This window comes from Battus philenor, unplaced genomic scaffold (assembly GCF_028537555.1).
Source record: "Battus philenor isolate CCGP_79_NKW_IND1 unplaced genomic scaffold, ilBatPhil1.0.hap1 SCAF_10, whole genome shotgun sequence".
Taxonomy (NCBI): domain Eukaryota; kingdom Metazoa; phylum Arthropoda; class Insecta; order Lepidoptera; family Papilionidae; genus Battus; species Battus philenor.
The window spans coordinates 12315662-12342735 of NW_027181662.1; the positions used below are offsets into that span (position 1 = coordinate 12315662).

At 33.8% G+C, this 27074-nt stretch overlaps 1 protein-coding gene across 1 annotated transcript in view; it reads left to right on the top strand.

The window, feature by feature from the left end:
• Nucleotides 1-1627: 1627 nt before the first annotated feature.
• Nucleotides 1628-27074, top strand: part of LOC137923218 (uncharacterized) — a 421389-nt gene continuing 395942 nt past the window's right edge. Inside the window, exons 1-4 of the mRNA XM_068766405.1 lie at nucleotides 1628-1765; nucleotides 1851-2088; nucleotides 2172-2729; nucleotides 2806-2880. Of these exons, the coding sequence (XP_068622506.1) occupies nucleotides 1875-2088; nucleotides 2172-2729; nucleotides 2806-2880 (847 nt within the window). The 5' untranslated portion in view covers nucleotides 1628-1765; nucleotides 1851-1874. The remainder of the gene's footprint in view (nucleotides 1766-1850; nucleotides 2089-2171; nucleotides 2730-2805; nucleotides 2881-27074) is intronic.

Sequence of the window (27074 nt, forward strand, 5' to 3'; positions counted from 1 at the left end):
TTATTAGGGATATATAAGTGACACTGCGGCATTCTTTCAATCAATATAGTACCACCATACGCAAAAAAAACTTGGCAATAGCTTTTATAATATATTCAATCATCTAATTGATATAAATTTCAAAACCATTATATTCTTACATAAAAACTGTAACACAAGTACCTAACAATACATCTTTATTTCGTACTTGCTTAATGAGGGTAATTAAATTAACCAATATTTACTTTTTAATCAAATCAAATATAAAGTTAAGTAATATAAAAGAAAATGAAGCTCAAATGAAATGTCAATATGTTTATTTTGGTTTTTTTCCTTAATTGAAAGCAACAACCCAGAAACAGGTCCAAAAAAATCATAATTAATGCCTTGATTTTTCAACACTTTTTATGTGATTGACGTCTTGTTAATCAGTAATTGTTTTCCCTTTGGTTAACCTACTGACGAGAACAATTTTGTTATAAGCATTTGGGCAATCTTTAAGTTTCTATCATTATTGAAAAACATTTTATTCATGACTACGTAAACACGTCTATTTATGTAAGTCAATATCGTAATTTTATTGCCAGATCATTATAAAACTAATTAATTTAAAAATAATATGTTAATGGCCTGATTTTTACATTATTTTAATTCCCTATAATCGTGAAGATTTTAAATACTGACAACACTGTACTTTAGTTTATGTACTTGTAGTTTCAACTTTAAAATAATAGGCAGAGAGTGCATAATTCTTTTAACAGCTTAATTTATTGATCGGCATATTCTGTCTCTCTCTAAAACCGGTGGAGCTGGGTTATGTGAATCCTTTTATTACTATGTAATATTTAATTTTTATACAAATGTTAAATAACTATAACATGTCCAAATTGTAAAAAAACAACAAATACGAAAGAATTCTATAAATACGCTGTTAAGTACAGGAACAATTTTTAGGAGAGTTTTAAAATTGGTGCATGTTTGTATTTTAGTTAATATTAATATTAAGTATGTAGTTATTTACTGCAGATTAAAACTAATGTTAACGAAAATTACACTATTATATTCGATTTCTAAACTACATGTGGAATAATTATCTTTTTCATTTTTTTAAGTATCGGGATACATACTTAAAAAATTGAGATATTTGAACGACTAAGAAGGTTTTTGGTATTGTAAAATTTCATCAATAGCACACAACCAAACGTAATTAATGTTTCTAATGTTTAATTATTATTTTAAATGATTACTTACTAGTCAATATTTTATAATATATATTTAAATTATTATGTGGGGAAAGAAAACTGTTACATTTAATATAATACAATAAAATAACATCTAGTTGAAAGATTTATAAATGTTTATTAATTTTGTATGTATAATAATTTAACACAGCAAATACTTATTTAGAATGTTTCGACACCTACTACGTCGCAAATATGCGCCGTAACATCTTTGATGTTTTTTGTGCATTAAATTTCTCTATTTCTTTAACTTTTATTGATTAGGTAAATGTGCAAATTATGTACGTTTGCAAATGAAAATAGTTTAATAACTTTACGTATTTAATCAGCTTCAAAAGAATTTTGAAATGTTTTGAGGTAATTTTGAAATAGGCTCCAACACTGTGACGACACACTATACGTCGCGTTTGCGTCATCACATCGTGAACAGCGCTCAAACGGGGAGGACGTGGGATGCGAGTAACAGTGCTTCATTAGAAACATTTCTTATTATTTCATTCAAATGTTTCTAATATTGGAATTATAAAGTACAAAGTTTAGGATAGGTATGTATTCTCATGATGAATAATGCACATTTTTTTATGAATTTTAAAATTTGTACCTGAATAACAATTTTCCTATTTATTTCAGGTTCCAAAAGAAGTCGCCGCCATCATGGCGTCGTCGGACGAACAGTTCTCATTATGTTGGAACAATTTCCACGCCAACATGTCAGCAGGCTTTCATGGCCTGCTGTCACGTGGAGATTTAGTAGATGTAACTTTGGCTGCCGAAGGCAGGATATTACAGGCACACAAATTAGTTTTATCAGTATGTTCTCCCTATTTTCAAGAAATGTTCAAAATGAACCCTAATCAGCATCCCATAGGTATGTATTACCCCCTATAAACGTATTACTTATAAATTGATTGCTTTGAAAGATAAGCTATATATGATAATTTTTTGTTCCAGTATTTTTAAAAGATGTTAGTCATTCGGCGCTAAGAGACTTATTACAGTTTATGTATCAAGGTGAAGTTAATGTTAAGCAAGAAGAATTAGCGTCATTTATTAGTACCGCGGAACAACTTCAAGTTAAAGGTTTAACCGGTAATCAAAATGAAGAAAGTTCCACGCCATCCAAACCAAAGCCGACCTCGAGGCCAGGCCCGAGGTCGTCACAACAAAGGCAATCTGTTATGACTAAGTTAGAGACTGATTTAGATTCTAAGCCCTCCTCAACTCCAGTAGCAATTAAGAGACCCAATAGGCCATCAATAGCATCCAATAATTCGTCATCATCTCAAAGTGGACCTGCGAAACGGAAATGTGTAGACCCCTTGGAAGCCGGACCCTCAGGATCAGCAAAAGAAGAATTTGTTACGATACCGGACGAAGATGAAAACAACGCTGTAGCACCTAAAATGGAACCAGAATTTGTTAATGAAAGTATGTGGGATGACGACGATGAAGGCGCGAATAATGACGAAACTAATTTCGGAGAAGATGACTCAAATATGGAAATGACTGGTAAGACTTGCCAGCGTTGATTCGTATTTGTGACAATTGTTAATTTTGTATGTAATGATTGAATGTTATTTCATAGGTTTTGATGGCTCTGCAACTGGAGATGGCAATATATCTGGAGGTGGGGAAGGTGGTGCTGTTGGGGATGCACAAGGTAGGTTTACTACTTTAATGGCAGGCCAGTTTTTGTATAAAAATTGCAAGAACTGTCCTCTTTCATAAGACGTGTTTGATCAATTACCGGGTTTGATCAATTTCTCTTGAATTTTTAGTATAAATTAGTTTATCTTCAATCCGGTTATTTATCTTTCACGTTTCCATAGATTAGAATGAAATTTGTAAGCTTAGATTTAGATAGATTTAGTTTCTTTAGTAATTTTTTTAACTGTTCCAGGGTATAATCCTGTCATAAAAGGAGATGTTCTATAGAACATCTCCTTTTATCGAGGTAATTTGTTAAGGTATGTTGGTAATAAAGGTGGTATGGTTTTGGTATGCTGAGGTATGTGAAAGGTAGGACAATTGGTAATTTTGCAATATAAGGTATAAAAAGGTAAGCGGCTGGTACGTAAGTATAGTAAAGGTGAAGATACCTTCACTGGTATATTGCAAGAAATATGCTAATGACAGGCCATTTAGTTTATTTACAATGTATATGGGTTGCGCAAAGAAGCTAGGTGATTTGTATGCTAAAAAAAATTGCATCAAACTGGTAATTTCTTAGGTACTGGTAATGTGTTAAAGCAATTTATTACTATTAGTAACTTGATTGCTTTAGCACACGTATTCGGTCATTTTTATACCCATGTATACTTGCGACAATATGATTGATCTAGGGTATTTTGTCAAAGGTTACAAGACTTATGTTATACGTACTCTATCGAAACTTAAAATGAAACTCGATTTAAAGTTTGATAGAACGTAGTTTCATAGTCCTAAGTGCAGAGCGCAAACTAGGTAAAGCTGTTTAGCCCTAGTTTTCTGCTCTGCATAAAATGATCAATTTTATTCCTTAGTCATTTTAATTGGGTCCATAATTCATTTTGCTTTGTCTTAGTCTACGGTGCACAGTTCATTTACTTCTGTTGAAGATGGTTGCTAAACCTTGAGTAATGATTATACGTTAAACTTATCTAAAGATTTATCGTTTTGTACGTATCATGTCAAAGCCTGTTTGTTATGGACCTGAGTAACATCTTGATTGGTCTTGTGATAAGATCAATGTCCTAAATTCATTAAAACACTGCGGGTACATTTGTAATCATTCAATCGCAGAACCAATAACCATATAAGTAAATCTACCTTTAACATCCCTAGTATGTCTGCGGCTAATCTAAAATTATATAATTTGCCTTTATCTCTAATGGTATATAGAGATAAATGTAAACTTTAAATGGTTAAAGTGGTCCTATTAAGAAAATTAAGGCGGCATGGTTGATGCTAGCGGGTGGATAGATAAAAAATTTGTACGACGAAGAGTACAGTTTGCAAAGAATCCAAGTTTTAACTAAAGGTAAGGTTCGAGCAGAATCTCTATATTTATTTTTGAATACCTTTTATAGGTGGCTAAAATGAAATAAAAATTTTTATAATGTAATAGTATTTTCACTTTGATCGTTTCCTGATTAGACTGGCGCGTAAAGTCTGAAATTATAGAAAAGGCATGCTCTTCTCAACCCCCACCTTGCCACGCTTTCCTAAGGCTCTGTACAGTACTACTATTCAAAAATTTAGTACCTCTGTCGTTAAATACACCGTGTTTTAAGTATACAAACATGGCCACTGCTGATTAATACTCTATCTTTTGGATCTCTGATACTATTTGTTGTAATTGATGTTGTGCTGCTAGGCTTTGTACAGCTTCATCGAAATTGAGCCCGTGGAAACGGGTCCACGGACTAAATCTCTGATACTGTAGGTATCAGGGGATATATTCCGGGACTCCACCGGAAACCATCGCGTTTCGTCATGAATCAATATGAAAGAAGTCTTAGGTTAGGTGCCCTAAGCCTTGCCGCCTCGAACCCGCGGAATTTGTAACAGCCATTTCGATATCAAAGTCCGATCGAAAAAAAACTACTTTGCTAGCTAATTTGGAAATAGGCATGCATATTATCTTTATTCAAAACTAGGGGAACTGGAGAAGAGTTAAAACTTTAATGTAACAAAGTCCTTTGTATTCTTTACTTGTCGATATGTAGGCATAGGAAGCAGAAATAGCACCACACGGGTATCCAAACAATCTAGGTTTGGCAACACATTAAAGCGCTTCATGTAACCAATAAAAATTACTTATGGCATGCGGGGAGACTTAACGCTCGCGTGAACAGGATTCTCCCGCACCCCGAATGCGACATCAAGGTCGTTAGAACGACTAATAAAAATGAACCTTGGCTACCAATAACTCATCGGTTGGTGTCAAGCAAGCGTGGTTCGGGGAACCCAGTACTAGTATTACCAAACGTGAATTGACGCTGATAATGGCCGATCGTTTTACTGATCTATAAATGCTTAAACTGGTAGAAACGTATCGAGACTACCCATGTTTATGGAATGCTACAAGTGATTTCTATAAAAATCGGAATGCCAGAGAAACTGCGTACAAGAAAATTTGGGAAAAGCTAAGTGGAATTGGACCTTTTCCACTTGGCCTCTAGAGATGTACCTAAAAAATTAGGAATTTGAGGACATCTTATCATTAAGAATTGAAAAAAGCATTCGATCAGGTGCTGGTAAACATTCTGTATATAAGCCAAAGATTTTGTGATTTGCCACAGTTGATGGATTTTTAAGGATTTTTAGGAATGAATAAGAAACTTCAAATGTGAGTGGAATGTATTAATATATAAGTATCACAATGTAATACACTATAATTATAACAATGTTTCTTAGAAAAGTTCTAAAATAAATCTTGATTGCCATGGCCCCGCTAATGTTCCGATTACTTCGCACCTATACATTTATTTACTCTTCCCCTTCATGTATTAACTTTTTCCATGTTCTGTAAGCCAGATCCCTGTAGGCACGAGTGACCAAAACACGATTAAATAAGTTACATATTTTGTCATAACATTTTTATAAGAGAAGCAGCACCTGCTTCAGAAATAAACTCGGAATAATTGAACAAGTAATCATTATCTATGCAAGTAAATTATACATCGAAATACACACACAAATTAATGTAGTAATAACATGCCTACTTTTTTAAAAATTTTCAGATCCATTCTTCGCTGGACTTGCCAGCTTACGTGCTAGAAATATTCCATTTTGGATGAAATCGAAAGTTTTATATCCTTCCAATTTTGTTCTGTATTTGGATCCCGAAATATAAATCAACTATTTCATTTATACTTAGATTGATGAAGATTAAAACCCCATTTTGTACTTTTATTTTCATCTACAATACTGATGATCTTTCATACCCAGTTTCATAACAAATTAGTTTATTAGGAAAAGGAGCTATATAGCCTTTTCCGCACATGCAGTGATAATCGTGCAACAAAGTGCACCGCCCGCCAGCCCGCTAATAAATGCGCAAGCGGCAAACAATGCGAATCGAATCGAATTAATTTATGATTTTAACTTCCTCTAGCATCGTATCAAAATGCTGTAGAAATCAATGTAGAACCTGTATGTGTAGAATTATAAAGAAACGAACTTGAGAAAAACGACTCCAACATGAAAATGTATGGAAAGAGTGCTACGTCGGAAGCGCGAATGTTCGACGACAGTACAGTTACGTAGCTATTGCCACGTGTTGACGTTTTGTTTGATGCAAAACAATCATCCATGCGAAGGATGACTTACCCTCCGCCGTAGACCGTCAACAAACATTTAAATTTACAAGAAAAGGAAATCTCAAATAGATGTTTAAATTGCTTTAACACTATAATTACTAATGGTCCCAGAGAAAGGTTAATGGTAAAAGACCACGTGGACATTCAACTACCCGCTGGTTTTATGAAGTAACTCTACTCACCATTATTATTGTCTTGAAGAAACCAAAGGCGAAAAGGTATTTCGAGGAGGATTCTAACTTCAGAAATTAAGAAACGACTGAGAACTGTTACTCTAAGTAAACTAACAATGGTGCGCGCCATTGCAACTGAGACATAATGTATAAACGGCGTAAAACAGTGTTCATCATCGTCATTAAAGCTGTAAGACGTCCACTGCTGGGCATTGGCCTCTTCTTTATAGATTTACAATAACACCTGTTGAAATCGGACTGCATCCAGTGTTTACCCAAGACCTAAACAATGTCATTTATCCACCTTTTTGATGGACGTTATACGCTGTGCTAACTGGTCCGTCTTCTGCACCTACCGATACCGATAATGTATTATAAAAGTAGAATTTTAGCTGGGTTAAATTGAAGTATTTGATTTTTTTCAACATATGCAGTATACCGCCGGTGCATTGCATGGTATCTAACATGAGGATGACGAAGTGGTATTAAGTCAAAATGAAATTAAAAAGTAATGTTATGCAGTAATTTCATCTTTTCTATATCACAATGGCGTAATAAGGAGTATGATCTATCTGTGGTAATTTATACGCTTTATCATTAACAATGCGGTGTTGTCCAATATCTCAAAATACGAAATCGCTGGATGGATAAACGAGAATGCTACATTGAATACGAATTTAGCAATTATAATGGATATCCTGTCATCATTATCATCATTTGTCATGGAACGGCGACTGCTGGGGCCGGTTGGAAGAGGACTGCGTACATAGACTTCCGACATGTCGTTATGTGGATAAAATCTGGTAGAGGAATATAATTTAATGTTAAAATATTACGTATGTATAATGTAATCGTAGAAAAGATACCGTATTTTTATCTAACAATATATAATTTCTTTAGTAAAAACGTTTTTCATTTATTTCCTTTCTGTTTTGTGCATCAATTTTTAATAAACCTTCAAGAAACTTAAGGAACATGGCGCTCAACTGATGGCTTGTGATAGTTAGTTTATTGCAAAGTAATAAATATTTTATTAAATATTACTACTCAGGACTAAATGATTCTATACAAACGTGTTGGCGCTTATTGAATATATCGCACTGAAAGTAGGCTGCGAAACATTTCAAAATACAGGTAAAAAGAAACTGCCTTGTTACATTAAATAACGTGATAGTATGATGGAAAAAGGGTAATCAGACGGCTTATATGATGAATATAAGCTTGCAACGCTAGAAAGACCAACATTTTCAACGCTAGAATTACGTTAAAAATTTATGATAAAAACATAACTTTAAGATTGGCAGTGTACCGATAGCAATTGCAGCTATCCGCTATGTCCTGTTAAAGATAAAAAATTTAATTTACATAACCACAATTTTTTTCACTGGGGTTACTTCATTCAACATGCCAAAGCTCAATTTATAAAAATAAATATCGCTTAGTTAAAAAGTAGATTTGTAGATAATTAAGCGCAGGTAAATACTTAAAATGAGTGAAAAGTTAAACCTTAACGAGTAATTGACTCTTTAACATTACAATGCTTATTAAAGGAACGTCCTTTAATATACAGAACATTTTAAAAAGTATTCCCTTGCTTTATTTTAGCCCGCACTGTATTTTTTTAATTTGATCAATAGATGGCGCTACTAGGGTCATTTTTAATAACTTGCCTATGGAAAGCTGACAAAATTTTCTCTAATAAAAGAATAATAAAGATGGAGAAACTAAAAAAATTCTGTTTAAATAATTCCCTAGTTGATGCTATAAAGTTGTATTTATTTTTTTGTTCCTTTTTTTCCTATTCTCTCGTAATTTCTCGTAATTTTTGCTAATTATTTTAAAACTTATTCGGTTTATTTCTTAATAAATAAATGAAGTTTTGAATTTAACAATACTTTGATTTCACCTTTTAAAATATGACTACATAAAAATTTGTATTATTGATTACAAGGTATGCGTAAAAACGATCACGATTCCGTTATTTGTGGTTGTCGTATAAACGCCATGAGATCTATGGTCGCAATTGTGTCATTGAAGGATTGTTTACTATTTTGGGAAGAAATCCTGAACTGCGTTCGTTTTGTGAATTTTTTTTTATGTTTTATCAATTAAGTATTTAAATGTGGCCTAGATTTTAAAATGTACAAAGTGAATTTAAATCACAGTGGTTTATTTACGTGGGAAATTTAACACAAAACTTCGATTACTCTCTGAACGTGTTTACGTGAAATATTTTGTTATTTTATGTTTAGTGGTGTTGTATTGTGATTGTGTTTCTTTCTGTGTTAATAAAAATGGATAGTCGCCTGGTATGTACATTTATATTTTGCTATTATATCAGCGGAAGTAGAAAACTAGCAACATGTCGTATAAACGAATGTTGGTTGTCAAGTTTGGTGCCAAGTTATAGCATCAATGCAAAAGTGTTAGTTTAGTATTTTGTTACACTGTTCGTATTATTTTTAAAAAACTTAATTATTTACAGAATACCTAACGTTCCTATACCATATACTAGTCATTTACTACAAAGTCGCTTGTAAACATAACCTACAAAACAAAAACATCTAAAACATATTTTTTGACGAAATTTATTCGCTATGGATGACTTCATTTTTCAAAATGACTATTGATTTTCGTGGTTTTACTTTAAATTCGTGTTTAACACATTGAAAAGCTCTAATAATCTCGTAAATGTGTGAAACATATTTTTAAAATTGAGTATTGTTATTTGATTTCAAAGCTTTATTTAAGTTGTTTAGTGACTCATAATTATTATTTATGGTAAATTTGTATATTAAGATTCTCATGTTACATTGTGTATTGAGTCTGATAATTCATACAGCCTTAAAATTGTTAATATTTTTTTTTAAATTAATCTTATAGCTAGTCTTATTACAAATAATTTCTTAAAAATAAAGATCATGTGTAAAGTGTAAGGTGTTGTTTTTAAACATGTTATTCTATGTATTTTATCAAACACCATTAAATGACTCTGTATCATTAATCTTTTTTAGTTAAGTAACATTCAACCACCTATAATTTTATTCCTAAAATTATGTAAAATTGCAAGAGTGATGTTGCTTATGGTTTTCAGATTTTAATCAATAGTACAAATATTTGTTTTCAGGTTGCTATCTTATATTTAAGTCCTTATTTTGTATTATTCATGTCATTCCATTTCTTAATCTAAGGGTGGCTGTATTTATAGTTATTAATCATTTTACAATTTATTAGCTTGCTTGTAGTATTATTTCAGCAAGGTGCAAAATCAATAGATTCAGTCCAATTATTTAAAAAATTAAGTTAAAACAGGCTTATTTAAAAAAAAATGGTTATTATTTATGTCAGTATCAAAAGCACTGGATAGTCTCAACCAATCTCTAAAGAAAGTCTAGTCATCATAAAAATATTTCTGTTAATAGGAATATGCAACTATTAACTTTTACTTGAGAAATTTGGTACATTTTTTTACCATTATCAAGAAATATTAACATTAAATATTTATAATTTTACATTAATAGATATAGTTTTTACTGTTCAATAGCTACATTAAAATATTTCTTTCAATGCATATCATTCTATAACCAGAAAAATATGTCACATTAACAAAAGATTGACTGAGAGTAAAGAGGAAATAAACATATTACAAGTCATGTTAAGCGTAAATAAAAATTTCGATTGTATATATGTTGATAATGATATTGAAATATATATTTCTGAATGTCATCTTTTAAATTTGATAAATCTTTTTGTCTATAGCTGTCTTTTGCCTGTGTTTTATAATCTGCAAAATATAGTGATATTCATAAAATTCAATGACAAATTAATTATCACACACACCTCCTAAGTTATGCAATATTTAAGTTATCGTTTGATTTTGATTTTCATAACATTTAGTTTAACTTGTTTCTGTTTACTGCATAGTACAGTCAACAAATATATATATTCTTTAATTTAAGTTGTCCACATATAGATTTTAAACCTGCCATGATATTTAAATATAATAAAATTTTTGATCGAAATGTTAATGCTAATGCTACTACAACTATGGAAAATGTGTTCAGAGATAAATTGGTAAAAGACAATGCAGCAATGCTTCTATCATTCAAAAGAAATAATTGCTTACCAGTATTGCAAATATACTGCCATGGCTATCCTCACTAGCAAAGTATGTGGTATGATCTGGCTGCATCATCATCATTATTTCAGTCATAAGACCTATATGACTGATGGGCTACCACAATCCTCTGCAAAGATTTCCAATTTTACTGTTTGAAAGAGGCGTACATCCGGTGCCTTCCAATGACCTTTACATGGTTATCTATCCTCCTTGTAGGTTGATAATGTTGTTGTGAACGTGTTTCATTTAGTTCTGAGCTATTGTTGTAGTATAATGGTCCCTAGAAAGTGCAACATTTGAACACCAGGAAATAGGAAGGTGCAGCAATAATAAGGAAATTAGCTAAACCTAGGCTACTATGTCACATGGTCTCAAAGTGCTTGTGTGGTAGCTTGTGTAGTTTCCTGTAAGATAATTATTTCTATTTATTGCTCTCATTTAAAAAGGATTTTTTTATTTATGTATGCAAGTTTAGCTTAGTTCCTTGTTGTTATTGGTAAAAGATTCTTGTCTTACATACTAAAACATATCTATGGAAAAAATTTACCTCTCACATTTTATACTTTGTTTAAAACATATTCAGTACATTTTACTTCATTAAAATTTAGAATTATCATTTGAACTTTAGGAGTCAATATTTTTTGTATTGAGTAATATGAAAAAGGAGGTTAACCTGATGATAAATTAAAATTTTTGTTCATTATTCACCTTTTTTCTCTATGTAATGAAAAACAAATATTTTCAGAACTTTTAAAAAATAGAATAAAGATTATTTTATAATTTTTCTGGGTTTCACCAACATATATCTGCTCTATCATGGCTTGATGTTGAATTGTGTCACAACCCTATATAATAAGGTAAAATTCAATTAAAACATTTTTCATTATTTGTTTTCAAAATCTTCTAAAGCAAACTAATTAATTTTATTAGCAATGGTTATAAGTTTTCACTGAGAATAGGCAACTACTTGATTATTGTAATTGAAATTACTTGACTATGTGCATTAACTGTATAGGATTGCTTCTGCTCACATGCAAGTTTCCTGAAGGTGGGCAGCAGTATCCTCTGCATAACATAATACCACACTGCAATTGCTAACCCACTTGCCAAGTGTGGCAATTATGGTTTATCCCCCCCATAGATAACTTTAGAGGAGGTCCATGCTTCGCAGTGTGCTTCTATGAGCTGAAACAACAACAATGATAACTGTAGTGCAGTGCTCAAGTAACCTTTAACTACATATAAATATATATAACATGACAATGAAATAAATTTACTGTGGTTTTTTTGTCAATATTGCCAATATATGTTGCTTACCCTTTAATAAAACTTCAATTATAGGTACCACTGATAACTATAAACTCTCTCCAAAAAATGTGTATTATTTCTAAGGATACCTATTGTAATATGGATAGAACTTTTGCTAGCTATTAGTATATAAGGTTCATTTTCAACTTTTTTATTATGAATGCAATTCATTTTAATAATGTTTATATAAATAAACACTTACTTCTCAAAATTCTTGCAGATGGGTCCTGCACACTGCCAGGAATATGTGCAGGTAGGGTATAGCTGTCATAGAGTGGTAAATCTCTATGATAGCTATTCCCTACCTTATTAGATAATATCCAATCTCTATCTACTAAAATTTAAGTACAAGCAATTTTGACATAACTGTCTTCTCTAATTGACCTTTCTTATCTTGGTTAAGATAAGTGTTTTTTTCGATAAACTTAACTTTTAGGTATGAGTGAAATTCTGCAGTCTCCTGGTTTTATATTTTTATTTGTAATGGAAAAGATGAATGTCTTACCTGACTGAAAAATAGTTATAATAAAGACTTCATTTCTTCCATACCTTTTAATCTGGCTACAAGTTATTAGTAGTAGCAAGGTATTACTTATGATCTAGATCTTAGTATTGTTAGGAATAACTATACACTGAAGATTTGGGAACCTTCTTGGATAAATGCCTTCTCCAACAATTTCCATTTAGTTCTGTCCTTAGCCAATTTCACCCCTCATGCTAATTTTGTCACACTATCAACCCAAGACTAAACCATTGTGTACATTTTAAGATTTATCTAATATCAAAGAGGCAAAGTATGTGTCGTTTCGATTCTGGTGCATGTTTAAAGCATTAATAATCTTCGTTTCATTTCTATTATTTAACTTCTAACTTTATGAATTTTCTTCTTACAAATATGACTGAGAAATCCTAATTTAAAATTATCCCATAAATGAACGTTAATCCGAAATCTGGTGATGTAGCAAGTAGTAACTAACCATAGAAAATAAATAAAATTGTCTATACCTCCTTAGAAAATGGTCAGTTATAGTTGGATGTAATAACAATTTTTAGTAAAAGGTAGTATGATTTTTACCCTTTCGTTTACAGAAAGGTTACTTATTGTATCATGAAAGTAAAAAAAAAAAGTTTAGATATGTGTCATAGTAATAGAAATAACATGAAGGTTCATAAAAAAAATTATCCATTATCCATTAAAAATTATTTGATTTTTAATGGAAATTATTTAAAAAATATGTATTTTTTTTAATAATATTGAAGCCTCTATTTGCTCTATACCCGATTTTGGTTTACCATTGATTTATGGGACATTCCCGTATTTGTCTTTATAGGTTATAGGTGTAAATGCTACACGAGGGTGAATCTATGGGGTATTTGTCATCTAATTGCTTTAAAGAAGGATCTACACATCTATTTCCAATTACCCGGTACAAGGTGATCACTAAAAAAATATTGTCATGTGACGGGCTAATATCGTATGATAGTACAAATTCTACAGAAACATCGTAAACAATATATTTTTTTAATATGTAGTTACTCGAATTTTGAAACAATGTTATAATAACGTTGTTTATTATTTCTCAAACCATTGATTTTTATATAGGATATAGCGCGATATATATATATATATATATTTATATGTATATATATATATATATATATTTATATGTATATACATATTTATTTATATGTGTATATATATATGTATATAATAAATTTATGGGTAACGAGTTAATATTAATTATCGATCGATAATCTCCATCGCTTTTTGTATTGAAATATTAAACCAAGTTCATTTAAATGCTATTCATCTATAAGCGACAGCGTTTACAAAATCGTTACAATATTGATCGACTTGTCTCGTACAATTTCTGGTTAGTTAACTGATTGAGAAATGCTGAATACACGAGAAAAAGAATCAATATTTAATTATAAAATTCCAAAGCAGGTTAAAATTAAAACTTTCAAACCAATATTTTGTCGAATAGACAACCATAATTTGTTTTTTATTTGCATTAAGTTAAAAATAAATACACATGAATAAAAATAAATACAAGGTTTATCATGTACGTATTGGTTGTAGTTATTAGTTACGAAAGAAATCATTTTTAAAATGACGTGAGTAAACTTTTGTACTTTATTTTATTATACGAGTAATACACTAGATGTCTATATTGCGAACATAATGAACGCTCCCTTAACCATCTTGCAATGAGAATTTCGTGAAATTCGTTCTTAATTAACCTCCACTCAGCGAAAAGGTATATTTATAATAAATTTCAAATAAATATGCCTCATGGTTTCAGAGCTATCTTTATGAGTCAGTACATGAGTGGAAATCTCTTTGAAGGTTGATTGGTTATAGGTGCAAAAGCTTTAAACCTTCTTTGCATGATTTTTACTATTTTTTTAAAATAAATCAGGGTGATGTAATTAATGTTCTAGATTAAAGGAAAAATATTAAAAAAATCCAAGTGTGAATAAAAATATGTATTATGTAAAAAACAATATGATGGAAATTTACATCATCATGCATTTTCACATATTTAGCCCGGTGCTAAATAAATAAAAAAAATCTTTATTCTTAGTGATAATTGAAAAAACAATAATTATTTTATTTAAGCACCAATTGACGCCACATTTATTACACGAAATTGTAGAATAGCCTTTACATTTGGAAAATTTGCACCGGGGTGACCCACCTACTTTTGGTCAATGTTCAGCACCATCTTTTCTTATGTCTTTTGGAGGTGGTGGAGCTGAAGAACCTTTTCTTTTTTTGATTGTAATTCTTCTTCTAGTACACTAGTACCAGGACTAGTGGCGTAGCTAGGGGGTGGCGAGCGGGGCGGCCGCACCAGGCACCACAAGCAGGAGGGGCACCAAAGTTGAAAATAATTTTTTGGAATTTTTTTTTGAATGATGAATAATGAAATGTTAAAAGAAAAATGAAAACCATAATTTAAAGTAAATAACATGAAAAGAATATCGAATTTTACTATTTTTGTGCTAAAAAAGTTGTTAAATAATATGAACATTAAAAAAAAGTAAACGGTTACAAATTATAATATACACAGTGTTGAAGCCTTTGCAAAACACATAAAGTGTTTTTTAAAAGGGCCCTCAATCACATAAACACATATCTGTGTTTCAAACTAGTCGACACTTTTGATTTTGAAAATGTGATTAATGACTTTGCAGACCCAAAAGCGAGGAATGTTCGTTTTTAAATGTTCCCTATAAATTTTATTAAGATCTAATGTTATTTTATATATATTTATTATTATTTTGAACCAAAAAAAATTATATATTAACTACATTCTGTTCTGAATTTTGAAATTATTTAGATTCTTTAGGGGGGGGGGAGGGCACCAAGCCCCAGTCTGCCCCAGGCCCCAAATACCATAGCTACGCCACTGACCAGGACGCCCTCTTTTAGCTGCTTTGGTGGTTCCTTTGTTGCATAGCACAAAGGACAATTCATTTCTGAATTGGCCCATTGTAAGCAGACTCTTTTTAGGTTCATCACTTTCTTGAGCATTTTTTTTATAAACAATCCAAGAGTTTATAATAGCAAAATCAAATAGATGAAAAAAATACGCAAATACCACTTTTTAGACCCCATTTTTATATGATTTCTGCCCAAAAAGCTATCCATGAGATCTACTCCTCCCATATGTTTATTGTATTCTTGGACAATAAACAGACAAGTAATATCAGTATGTATACCAGTATGATCTTGTGCTAGGAAATTTGATTACTGGCATGTATAATAATATACCAAAGAACTTATACAAATCATATTCTGTAAATGATATAGATGAACTGGGATTACTCTGTTTTTTAAACAAATTTGTCTCATTTAGTAATGTTTTGATAAAATCTTCAGTGATAAAATGGTTAAAACATTGATATGGAGTTTCTAGGTGTGATAGACCACCTGAAGCAGCAGAACTCTCCAAGAAAGTAATTTTATCTGTGTCACACACCAGATTCCTTTTTTCCAAATCAAGTTTCTTTTGTCAAATGGAAAACTGGATGAAGACTGCAAATTAGATGAAGTTGATGTGTGAGAGGGTTCTTGATCGTCTAGTTCTACATGAGGAGGTTCAACGTCAGCAGTTTCATTCACATCGTCATCATCATTCTCCTCCTGCAACACTTATAATTTCATCAGCATCGTGGTTTTCATCATCGGAATCTTGGTCAATAAGACCATCTTCGGAGAGCCAACCGCCTTATAACTTACAAAGATAATTTGCAATATCTCTTTCATTTAAGTTTTCCCAAAAAACAACATAAAATAAACATTTACAAAAAAAAATCCCATACATTACAAGTGAAGTTACTGCATAGTGATGTAAATTTCTATCACAACGTTTTGAGAAATTCATTTATAGTGTTTTGATATAAATTGTACATAAAATAACAAAAACATGAAAACAAACCTTTTTTCCCACTCATTTTCATTATTTATTGTATTTTATACCTCCGTTTATTTCCATAAAACAATTTAAAATCTCGCTCCTTTCTTCCAGTCACAACAAACAGCAGAATAACAAGTTCTAGGTCTGGTAATTCACAGTGACCTTTGCTGTTTTTCGACAACCGCGTTTTGTTGTACGCAATAGTCGCTTAAAAAGTTGCGAGCAACAACAAATTTACGTTACAAGGGTTTTGAGTATCTTTTTTTGTTGACTAAATGTTATGATTGAAATTTCCATCACCATGCAAAGAAGGGTGAAAGGGGTGAACGTATAGGTCATTTATCAGCAGAAAGCTTTAAAACTTACAGATCTATAAGAGAGGCTAATTTCCATCACTGGAGGTTACAGCTGAAAAGACGGTGACGGTGTATGTTGATGCAGATATCTACTTTTTTGCCGAGTGGGTTTTCTGATATTTTTCTTAACGTAAATTGTATGTATGTTGGATATTGAATCAGAAAACAGCAGTTTTATCCAACCTTAGGCAAGACGTACTATTATGGTGTATCGTTCTATATGAGTCACTACTTAGACTGGCAATACATACTGTTATAGTTAAAAAGAATCAAAATGTTACGTGCTGAATTATGTGCTGAATGCTGAATTGCTGCACACGCACAGTATCTGTATTTCTTCGCATAAAAATAGTTTTATCTACGGAAAATTGTATTTGAGTTTAAGTTTCACAGTTTCAGAAAGATTTAATTTTCCATATTCGTAAATTACAAGTGAGTGCATAATTTAGATTATTATGAATAAAAAAAAACAGTTTCCGTAATGTAATTCCGTAATATATGAAATATTTTAACTTGTCAGTGCATTTTATTTTTATTTCTGTTTACACCTAAAAATATTGAAAAAAATCACAACTATTCAATAACAAAATTATGCACTTTGTGAAGCTTTTCGATTTACATGGACTTGACTTCAAAATTTTTAATTTTCGATTTACACCTTTTTCTCAGGAACGTATCTACATGTAAATCGGAGGATAGGTGTATTTTAAAAAATGACGCGGAACTAGTACCTTTACTGGAAATTTAAAAAAGAATAAGGTAGTAAAATCAAAAAAATTGCCTAAGCGGTACGCAAAGGGAGGTCACAGAAAAAAATTGTTTGCGGATGAGAAAATTTGTGCCATTAAGCTATATTTCAAGAAACAAAATGACCTTATTTATGTTGAAAACTCGAAGGAAGCTTTCTAATTAGTTAACAAAAAACGACGTGAATATTATCTGACTACAGTGATGGTTTGGTAGGGCGTCAGCCATGAAGGAGTGACTGAGCCATGTTTTTAGGAAAAAGGTATCAAAACATCAGCACAAGTGTATCAAGATATGGTATCTTGATACACTTGTGCTGATGTTCTTGAGAAGGTAGTTAAGCTTCTTAAACACCGTGTCTAATAACCAAGAATCGTTCTTTCAGGACCACTCTGCGCCGGGTAATAAAGCTCGATCCATTCAATCGTGGTTAGAAATGAACGTTCTGTATTTCATCAGAGCTAAAGACTGGCCGTTATATAGTCCTGATCTTGATTTACTGGGTTGTAATTTATGGCTAGTTTAAGAGAGTAAGGCTTCCTGTATATGCCATAACAATTTGGTGTCACTAAAACCATCCATATGATTGGCAGTAAAGAATTTTCCTATAAAAAAAGTAAGTACTACTATTGATAACTGGCCTCAACGTTTAAAGTACTGTATTACGGCTAATGGAGACCACTTCAAATAAGCTTTATATATTTTTAATGGTTTTATATTAATGTAGTAATAAACACGACATACAGACGGACCAAATTGATGTTTTTCTTTGACTGTATTCGTGGTGCAATTAAGTGTAGTGCTAAGTATCACGATTTTAAAATCGTTGTTATGGCAGTAAATAACGAAGTAAATAACTCTAACGTGAGATAAATAAGCGAAAGAAACTCTGCGCAACAATGTATTTTTTTAAATTGTTACGTAATTAATGAACATTAAAATAGTCCACGGGACAAGGGGGATTCGAGCTTCTGTGAACCGGGGATGGACCAGACCGTGCTGCACCTGGTAAACGGCTGAGCAAGATATAGGGAAAGAAATAGACAGTTCACCATTTCTGAAGTACTGCAGAAAAACAATAAAGGACCTCCTTTAGATCTCAATTACCTTATTGAGAGAAATTAAAAATTAGATCGTAACTATTATCATTAATAAAGGGCCGACCCTTTGTTACTATAGACCAAAGGAATGTAAAAATATTTAAGAATAAATAAAAAAGTACTAAAGATGAGAATAATAATAAATTAACTGTAGAATATAATAAAACGTACGATGCTAAAGTCAATACACAAAACTAAGAAACAATAATGTGATATATAATCTGTGATATTTTGGGTATGGAGTAGAAGGATAAAAGGCGATGGCTGAATCAAAATGATACTTATGGAGTGAAAGATTTTATGATGGATGAAAGAAAGAAAAAGCATGAAAGATACTGGAAGATACAGGAAGTAAGAAGACAAATGTTCATAAAAAATATATCGAAAAACTTATTACCTGTAATTGTAACGTCTCTGTCCCACACCAAGCAGAGGGAACTAAAAAAAAATAAAGAACATTGAAATGAAAAAGAGAGAGTAAAACACAAACGTTCTTTGCCATTTTTTAATCTATTGTTGAAGCGTATACATTATCCAAAGAAAGATTTACTAGCTCGATGAAGTCGTGCTTCAGGTATACAAATTTGTTTTTACTTCTGGTATTTACATTGTGCATAGCACTCTTGGGAAATCGGTTATGTCTTTACAGAAATACAATGCGTTTTTAATACACGTACTGAAAAGCAAAAGTCAATATTTTAATTTTACTTCCTGGAAGTCTGTCACTGAATACATTATAAGCTGCATTCCGGTATAGATGCTTTTCTAACCTGTCTAAACTTATCGATAAAAATAATGACATAAATAATTAGTATTATAGAAGAAATGTACACATTGATTCGATGTAACACTATCGTGATAGTAGAACTTCTGTTTAGAGGTTTTGAGAATGTATCCAAACGTATCGATATAATTTTACTTTGTGGTGTAGTTAATGCACCACACCTACAGATGCGACATTTTGTCGTTTAGTCATAGTTTAGACATTTTATGTCCACTGTACAATCGTAAACTATAGTTTTTCTCTCTTATTAGTTCATTGATTTTCTCCACATTGCAATTGCTCGCCCAATATAGCTTTTCACTATACTTTTAAATGTGTCCCAATTATCTTTTACATTTGTACCAATCCGGTTCATGATTATTTTAAATTTCAACGTTTTAACGTCGTGAGAAGTTAAAAATTAATAATAAATGATTAATAAATATCAGGAGATTTGTTTGATTATTTGATATTACTACATATTACTTTTAAAGACAATTTATTTGTTTTAAAACCAATTTTACTAAGATTTAAAAAATAGTTTAAAGACAATTGAGATGCCTATATTTTTTCTTAATTCTTTACTTCTTTGTTATCAGATAAGAGCTTCGTTAACTAATTGAGATTGCTATCAACCTCGATAACCTATTATGTTACACTTCGTTCGTTTAAATCGCCACTGTGATTTACAATCCTGTTTAAAATTTAAAATGATGTTAAGTCAAAGCTTAAACATAATTTTAAGTGTTAAAAGTCAAAAAGTATTATCATCAAATAAGATATAAAAAACTATGTAATTATATAGATTTTGATTAGTTAAAACAATGTGAAATTTATTTGTATGTTAAATAAAGTAAATATAGTCTATCACTTATGTGGTATAGCGATGAAGTAAAATGGAAGACTAGTGAACAAGTGAAACAGTTTTCTCAATTAAATTGCATTGCGGAGCTGTCGTTGTTTTATTTCAATTATTACCTGAGCATTAGTTCGTTTCGCTGTTCAACTGTTTGGGCAGCAGTGAGAGTCCAATATAAAAAAATGTAGTGGCACGAGGCAGGTATTAAGTAAACACTTTATTTCTAGTTTTAGGGCCAGTGAACAGCACAGTGAAAGGGGAGTTGCATTTCATCCAAACTAAAAGTGGTCACCTGCAGTTGATATACGAGCCGTATATATTCGTGACTGACTGCGTGCGCAGCGGCCGTACTTTCTGGAGGTGCATGGAGTATGGCAGGCGGTGCAGGGCGAGGATCACATCCAAGAATAACATCTTGCGGATAACCAATCCCGTCCACAACCATACCGAGAACCACTTGCAGAAGATATCTCGGAAGTACGAACAGGGCGAAGTGGTTACTTGTCCCTGTGTTTGAGGACCTAGTTTCACCGCTTAAAAGCAAAAAACAATTGCATGTAAACACATAAAAGTGTAATTTGCTAGTGTTCCCATTATAATTAAGGCATGTAAGTTTTTGAGCGCGATTAAAATGAAATTAGTGTGATTTACTTTATTAACTTTACTTATAGGCAAATGAAATTGTGAAACGAAACAATTCTAGTGTTTAATTAGTTGTTAACGATCATGAATTAACTTGTCAGATATCTTTTACTTTATTATATATTGTTCGTTTTTGAGCATAGTTCTATGAACTTTTTATTCCTCATGCGCGGACGGGTTTTAGCGCTGTGCCTGATATTTGATTAGACGATTAAAGCATTGTCGGTATAAAACTCGTTAGAATTTTATAATCTTCTCTATTCATCCTTACTAGATCTTGAAACTTATGTTACATCGAAACTATGGCTAAGTTTAAAACGTATTCAGTAAATATTTAAATGTTTTGAATTTGATGACGTTTTCATCAGCGTTAAGCGCGATTTACTTTAGTCATATGACTCTGATGGAAAAAAATAATGTGATCTTGTAGCATAATGTAATAATAAAAGGGTTTTTATAAAGTTTCTTTTTTATTTCTTTAAAATATGATTAATGTTTTTGTATTGTCATGCCGGTGGACGCAGGATGGGTAGGCCTTCCACTAGGTGGACCAACGACATAGTCAAAGACACTAGAAGTCATTGGATGGGGACAGCGCATAAGCGTTCGTAGAGGCGATGTTTGGAGGCATATGCTTTGCAGTGAGCGTCTATCGGCTGACATGATGTTGGTTATGATAAAGTTGTATTTTTTAGTGAGAGTTGTTTTAATTAACAACTCTTTTGGAGGCAAATGGGTACGGTATTAAAATACAATCCCGAGTATCTAAACTATCTTGCAATAAATTTAAGAAGTTCATATAATAAAAATTAGCAAAAAAATCCTGTTTTATTGTAAAGGATTTTTAAATGTTAACAAATCTTGGAAATGAATTGCTCTAGCTACTGTATTAAGCACATACGATATTAAATACATACTGTAATAAAGACCACAAAAATAACATCTGAGTTAGCTGGGGGCTCTTCCCTGATTGGAGTTTGGTGCTTTTGTTAAAATTAAAATTCAAAATATCTTTGTTCAAGTAGACATTACAAGAAATAAGCTACCATTCGCTCGGAAGGTTGTTTTGCTGGGAAGAGCTGACTAGAAATTCAACAGTAGCATCTATTAAACGAAATATAACAACTCTTGATGTATAGATCATAATATCAACCATGTAAATGAGCCAACAAACCAAGTTCCACACATTTCGATCAACTTAAAACTGTTAAAGCTAAAATAAAGTTTATTTTATTACATACTTTTAATTTTAGATTTAAAATTAAGAAAAGGAGAGTCTAAGATATCTTGTGAAACTTTATTATATATGCATACCCTTATAAAAGTTGTGATAACTGGTTTTGATAAGATGATATTTTGGTATTTTGGTTTAAGCTGTTTTTAGTTTCTATGAAATTGAACTTTTCATATACACACATAAGTGGTCATCGTATATGATCCAATGTGAATATATATGAATAAATGTTGGCGTGTTTGTTGATGTGTGTGGTTAGGTGAGGCGGTGGTGGTACAGTATGCGGTGACGCGGCGAGGGGCGCCATGTTTGCTGGTGGACGGATATGGGTACGTGGCCCGCAAGCGGCGAGGCGCGCGAGTCTACTGGTCGTGCAGGAGCCGTGCGCAGGGATGCCGTGCACGTGCGCTCACAGCCGATGGGCGCTTGCGAGCGCGCACATCGCCGCACAACCACCCGCCGCATGCGCCCTCGCTCCGAGACCACGCGCGCGTCGAAAGCCTCATCGAGACCATCGCCGCAGATAAGTGACACCAATAATAATCTGATAGCGTTCTGAGCCGTGTAACTCCCACGAATTCTCGAGGTTAGCTACCTTAAAAGAGGTCTTAGGCTACCCACCCTCTGCACCCTGATGCCTCGAACCACCGGAATTTGCAAATGCCATTTGGACCTCTGTGAAAGTCCGGTCCAAAAAACTAATCTCATTGTAACAAATTAACATATTCATGGAGTCGAAAGGATTTGATACATTGACTGTTTGTTTTAAAGATGATTTTTAAATAAAAATTGTATAACATTCAGTGAGTTTTATTCACCCTTTCCAAGCATGAGGTACGCTTATAATAACGCTTACTAATGAAACGCTGTGCTCGCGTGCGTTTCGTATTTATGGATAGTGATGGGGCGGTGTTTTGCAGTGGAGTTCGTGATATCGAACCGCGGGAGGCGGCATATGCGGCTGGGAGGATTCTCGTTTTACGCGGAGAAGGTGTTCCCAGAGAAGAGCAAGGTGCGGTGGCGATGTACTCGCCGGACCTGCCGGGCTTACGCACATACGCTGCACGACCGGATCTTTGCGCTAAGTAACGTACATTCGCATGAACCTCCAGCAACGGCCGCTGCCTCCGTGCAACGGACCCTCGTCCACCCCGTACATCCTCCGCCTAAAGTTCTTATGGATGAATAAGACCAGTCCCGCTGTGTCATAGGGTGACGTTTATACTTGCATCATGACCCTAAATTTTCATGATGCTAATGGTTACAACATAAATGATATTTAAATTCTATAGATGGTCATCGTTATTGATGTTATCTTCTTATATGTGAAAAGTCTGGGCGTTTAATTATTTATTTATTTTTATTTTTTCGGTAAAACTAATAAGTGTACATAGATATTAAAAATAGGATTATCTTAATTCACAGAAACGATCAAATGGCAGTCTTGGCGGACACTGTTTCTGGTAGCTTCTTTTGTAATATACTTTTGTATGTATTCATATTTAAAAATTTACATTATTGCGTTGAACGAGGACACAATGATCTCATATATAGCAGTACCTTTTACAGTTATTGCAAACCATATAAAATGTTCATCGAACTGAAATGAGGTGTAGAGGCATCGACTGTTTAATTATATATCGTAAATAAATCTATATATAGCAATAAAAAGTAAAATATAGCAATAATTATTGAATTTTTTATGTTATTTTGAATATGGCTGCGTATTGTGAAAAGGATGACAGCTCTAGTATAAGGTATCTAATGGACGTTCAAAACCTCGTTTTTAACATTTTAACTTATTGAAATCCGAATCTAGTCATTCCAATTGTTACTCAAATGTATGTGCAATGAATCTATTTAAATAGGCATAAATTGTTTTATTTTGTGTTAATGGTGATCTTGGTGTTGTTACGTGATTCTGCCTTGCCTTTTGAGGCTTATTACTGCATGTTTATTTTACTTTAGCTAAACCTGCGTAGAAATATTTATGTATTTGGGTTCATGTAAAAGTAAACGATTGCCATTTAGCGAATGCTAAAGCGGCGGCGTTGGTTGCAGAGTACGTGCGGCTGTGCGTTGGGCCGGGTGGGAGGCCGCGGCTATGGGTTCGCGGACGAAGCTTCTACGCGGCGCATACTATGAGGTCGGGCATCGTGCGGTGGCGTTGTACTATGGGCGGTTGTGGGTGCAAAGCTTACACGCAGAAGGGAACCCTGCACAAGCTGGTCGGCGAACACAACCATGCAGGCCGCTGCGGTCGTCGCGGATCAAGAGCCCCTCCTCCTCCCTCCCCTCCAGAACCGCTCCTCCTACCCAGGATGCCACGACTTGACTTTGATAACTTCGATCCGACTGCCTGGGTGGTTCGATATTGAAACTTTTACCTCTAGTCTTGCACTACGGAATTTGGTGCAATATTCATAAATATTTATATGTAATTAATCTTTACGGTGTAACTGCAATATAAATTTAAGATTTAAATCGAGCAGACGTCGGGCAGGCGTCCGACATCCGCGGAGTGATTCTTCTGAAAAAGGATACCTTCAGATCGCTTTAGATCGCAGTATCGCAACGTCTAAAATACATTAATTGCACAGACTAGTCGGTAGTTAGAAAAGTTTTGACATGAGCGGCAATAAGCGACGAGTTTACAGATTTGTTTAGCTCTTCATGTTGTATTGAATTTTCGATGATAACTCGACGTGTCATATTTTGTTCTAGTCAGAATTTTTTTCTGATAGTTTCCCAGAATTTATTGTGATAGTTAAATTGCCACATGTAATTTGATCTCAATTTTTTATTGTTAAGAATTAGGTGCCAAATATTGATCTTGTTCTTGTGAGTGATATGGTTAGCTAAGGTTATGGAGGAGCATGGAAGCATTTGCTTACACTTTATAGAAGGTAATGTTTTTTAATAGTATAAATTTTTCCCTATGTAAAGCTAGTCTTCCTCTAATTATTATGGCGTTCCAAGAGTAGATATTTGTTTTTTTTTTGTTATTAATTATTGTGTTAGTTAATTTTAAAATGAAAATGTATCCCGCATGTGTTATTTAGGATTAACCTACTTACTTGCTCATTTGAACTTCGTGCTCAGTGTTAAAAACGCCTCAGTGCCAAATTGAATGCTCACGTTATTTTCATCTCACGAGCGGCCAAAACGAGAGTGTACAAAAACTTCTTCCTAATAATTATTGATTGTTAAAATCAAGAGTTGTGTATGTGAAAGTACTAATAAATAGATCTAATCTTACCCTCTTTTATTTTATCCTAATGTTTTAATGAAATCATGTCCTGGTAAATATTTTGTAGTTATGTAATTTCTTTACTGTGCAGAATCAATATGATGAACGTTTGAATGATAAATTGGTTGTGCACGGTAAGGGCTTTAAGTTAGTAGGGAATTGTTTACTGATGGGAGTGTTTTTGCCGGCAGCGCGTTTCATCCGCGCGGGAAAGGGCCGACTGCTGCTACATCGCGGATACACTTTCCGCCTGAAGAACAATTTGGCGCACGGGCGTAAGCAGTGGTACTGTTCCTCGCGCCTCACTTCTCGCTGCCTGGCCGATGTGAACACTGAGGGTCCGGAGGGTTTCGAGCGTATAGTGCGGTCTCGGTACGCACACAACCATGCGCCGCCCAACGTGCGTCGCTTCGCCGACGGGCGATACGTGGTGCGTACGCCGCACCAGAGTGGGCACCGCGCGCCAGCCCCGCTCGATCCGCACCATCAGCTGCTGCAGCTGCAGCACGCGCTCGCGCTCTATGCAGCACATGCCGCTACCGCCAACGCCTCCGCCGCCGCCTCCGCCTCCACGCCCCCCGCGCCCTCCACGCCCTCCGCCGCGCAGCGCTCCCCCAACGCGCCTCCGGCCGCACACCCGCCGCCCGCCAAGCCGCTGCTAGTCGACACGCCGTGCAACGAGGAGGACTAAGCGCTGAACCTCTCCCACCTCTCAAAACGATCTTCGCGATGAGCGAAACTTTCACAATTACGATGTATCGACCAACCGGTATACTTCTTGAAGCCTTTTGGCGCATAAATGTAGCATAAATTATATTTAGAATAATTTTATTAGCTAAGTTAATTGGGGATAGCAACGATGTTTAAGATCGGAGAAATGGTATCGAGTTGTCTAATATTGGTCTATGTTTGTAAAACCTTAAGGAAAGCTGTCGCGGTATTAAGACGTCTTCTACCAGAGGTTAATTAGCTGGTAGATAGAGGTTTTGGTTTCGCGACAAGTAGGTTAAGCGGTCTTTTCGAGGTCTTTAGAACTATGCGTTTATAGGTGTGGGTTATTTATGGAAACGAATAGGAAACGTAAGGATGTTATATGTGTAAGAACTTTCTGAATGTTTATGCACGCGGTCTTTACACGTTTCTTTCTGAGTCGGCTGCAGCTCACTCAATCGGACTTTTTTACGATTTACTGAACCTAACTCTTTTTTCTTTTATTTTAAACGAAAGTTAAATAACTTGTGTCTAAACAAAGTGGCTAGCTTTTCTGTTTCAAAAGAACTGTGGACGATGCCGCGGAAGCTACCGTGTAAAGACCGCTTTCGTGTCTGGTGTGTTTACGTAAAGATATATAGATGGTTATAATCCGGAATTAGGCTCAATTAAGGGTATAATTTGTTGGCTCAATCCACTCGGGCAGCATCAGAGCAAGGTGGCGATGAGGCGCTGGTCTGCACGTGAGGTAGGTGAACGAACTCGGGAACGACCGTGGGGGCAGGCGACGAACAGGGCGTAGGTCAGGGTCCAGTGGTCGCAAGGCCGCTGGCTACGCGTCGGTGACTGATTTTGTGGAAT